The sequence below is a fragment of the Fusarium vanettenii genome (genome assembly GCF_000151355.1).
Source record: "Fusarium vanettenii 77-13-4 unplaced genomic scaffold NECHAsca_87_unmapped, whole genome shotgun sequence".
Lineage (NCBI taxonomy): Eukaryota > Fungi > Ascomycota > Sordariomycetes > Hypocreales > Nectriaceae > Fusarium > Fusarium vanettenii.
In genome coordinates, this window is record NW_003315802.1 from 1,769 (window position 1) to 3,257 (window position 1,489).

Consider the following 1,489-nt stretch of genomic DNA (forward strand, 5'->3'; position numbering starts at 1 on the left):
GGTCGAGCGGTGAAGTATCCCCTCCTTCCCTGATCGTTCGAACCTAATTAAAATACCCTATAGATAACCTCCTATATCGAGATCTATTACGCTATGGTATATCTAAGTAAACCCTCGCTGCCTAAGCGGTACCTACCCGGTCGTCTATATGGGTAAGAGGCGGATAATAATATATGTAGCCGGATAGAGAATGATATACCCTAGGCAGTTCGGAATTGCTATACTTATAAGTAAGACCTGCCCGAGGTCGAGTTTTAAAGCGTTAAGGACCCTGCGAGGCTTATGAGATAGTATAGTAGCTGTAGGGCACGCTAAAAGGAGCGAGTGGCCGAATCCCGAGCCGCCGTTGCCGCTATGCGGAATATCGCCTCGAGGCTATCGCCGCGCAGAATGATGAAGAGGATCGATTCTTAGGCTTAATTGATGCCTCTACGGCGAAACGCGTAAGCGCTCGTGTCTATTAATAGCTTATAACCCCCTGCAACGCCTGCTGTATTCCGTGGTCTGGCGCCCGTCCTCTAGGGACTGCCTAGACCTCTGCTGGGCCTATCTACCTTAAGCGCAGCGGAAGGAGCCCTCCCTATCCCTCCCACCTTAAGCCCGCTAAGAGTAGTTCTGGGCACGCTGATTCCTAGTGATACGACCATAACGGCTCCTATTGTGCTAGGCATGCCTGTGCCATAGGAATCGTTCCTTACTACTGCTTTATTACTGCCATAGGGTCATCGCCGCGGCCGCTATATACGTCAAGGCATCGTGAACCGACGGCCACGGCCATAGCTTTAAGAACGATAGTTTGATCAGATAGTTGATCTACCTTTTATAGGGGACCTTGATTTGCCTGCCCTTAGTGAGGAGGATTGGGCGCTTGTGCGGGAGTTCTATACTGCCCTGAATGACGATAAGATGCATAGTTGCATTTGCTGCCGGGAGTATTGGTTCGATATGAAGAAAAATAGCTTAGGAGTCTGTAGCCGCTGTATTAGTCGAGATAGGGAGAGAACCGCTGATGAGCCCTACTTCTTTAGCGCTGCGAATAGCCTTGACTTCGGGGAAGTCCCCGGTAATCTACCTAGCCTAATGATAGTTAAGGAGATGCTGATTGCTAGGGTTTATGTATACGTGAAGGTCCTATAGGTACGTGGCTCTTAGTATAAATACCGCGGCCATGTTGTCCACTTCCTTCGCAATGTTGGTAGGCTATTTGAAGAGCTCCTGGTCTTACCTGAAGAGCTAGATATCGTGCTCCTGTGGCCTCTTAATATGGAGGGCGACCCTTACTTCTAGTAGTAGTTTGCTCGCGATTTCTGGGTATGCCGCTTATGCCTGTTGACCTGGCTGTATTACCTATAGCGCTACCACCCGGGCTATCGCGATATCGTTGTGAGGCAGGATCGCTTGCAATGGCTTCCTCTTGACGGTAGCATAGTTGCTTCCGTTGCTAGCTAAGTGGCTGATATACCTGACGGCGAGGCCCCCTAAGGTCCCG

At 50.0% G+C, this 1,489-nt stretch overlaps 1 protein-coding gene across 1 annotated transcript; it reads left to right on the top strand.

The window, feature by feature from the left end:
• Window positions 1-819: 819 nt before the first annotated feature.
• NECHADRAFT_55879 (uncharacterized protein) lies at window positions 820-1,287 on the top strand (the record flags this gene model as incomplete). Its single annotated transcript, XM_003039584.1, has 2 exons — window positions 820-1,128; window positions 1,153-1,287. Coding segments are annotated over 2 exons (444 nt in total), but the record flags the coding sequence as incomplete, so codon positions are not given.
• Between the last annotated feature and the right edge of the window lie 202 nt (window positions 1,288-1,489).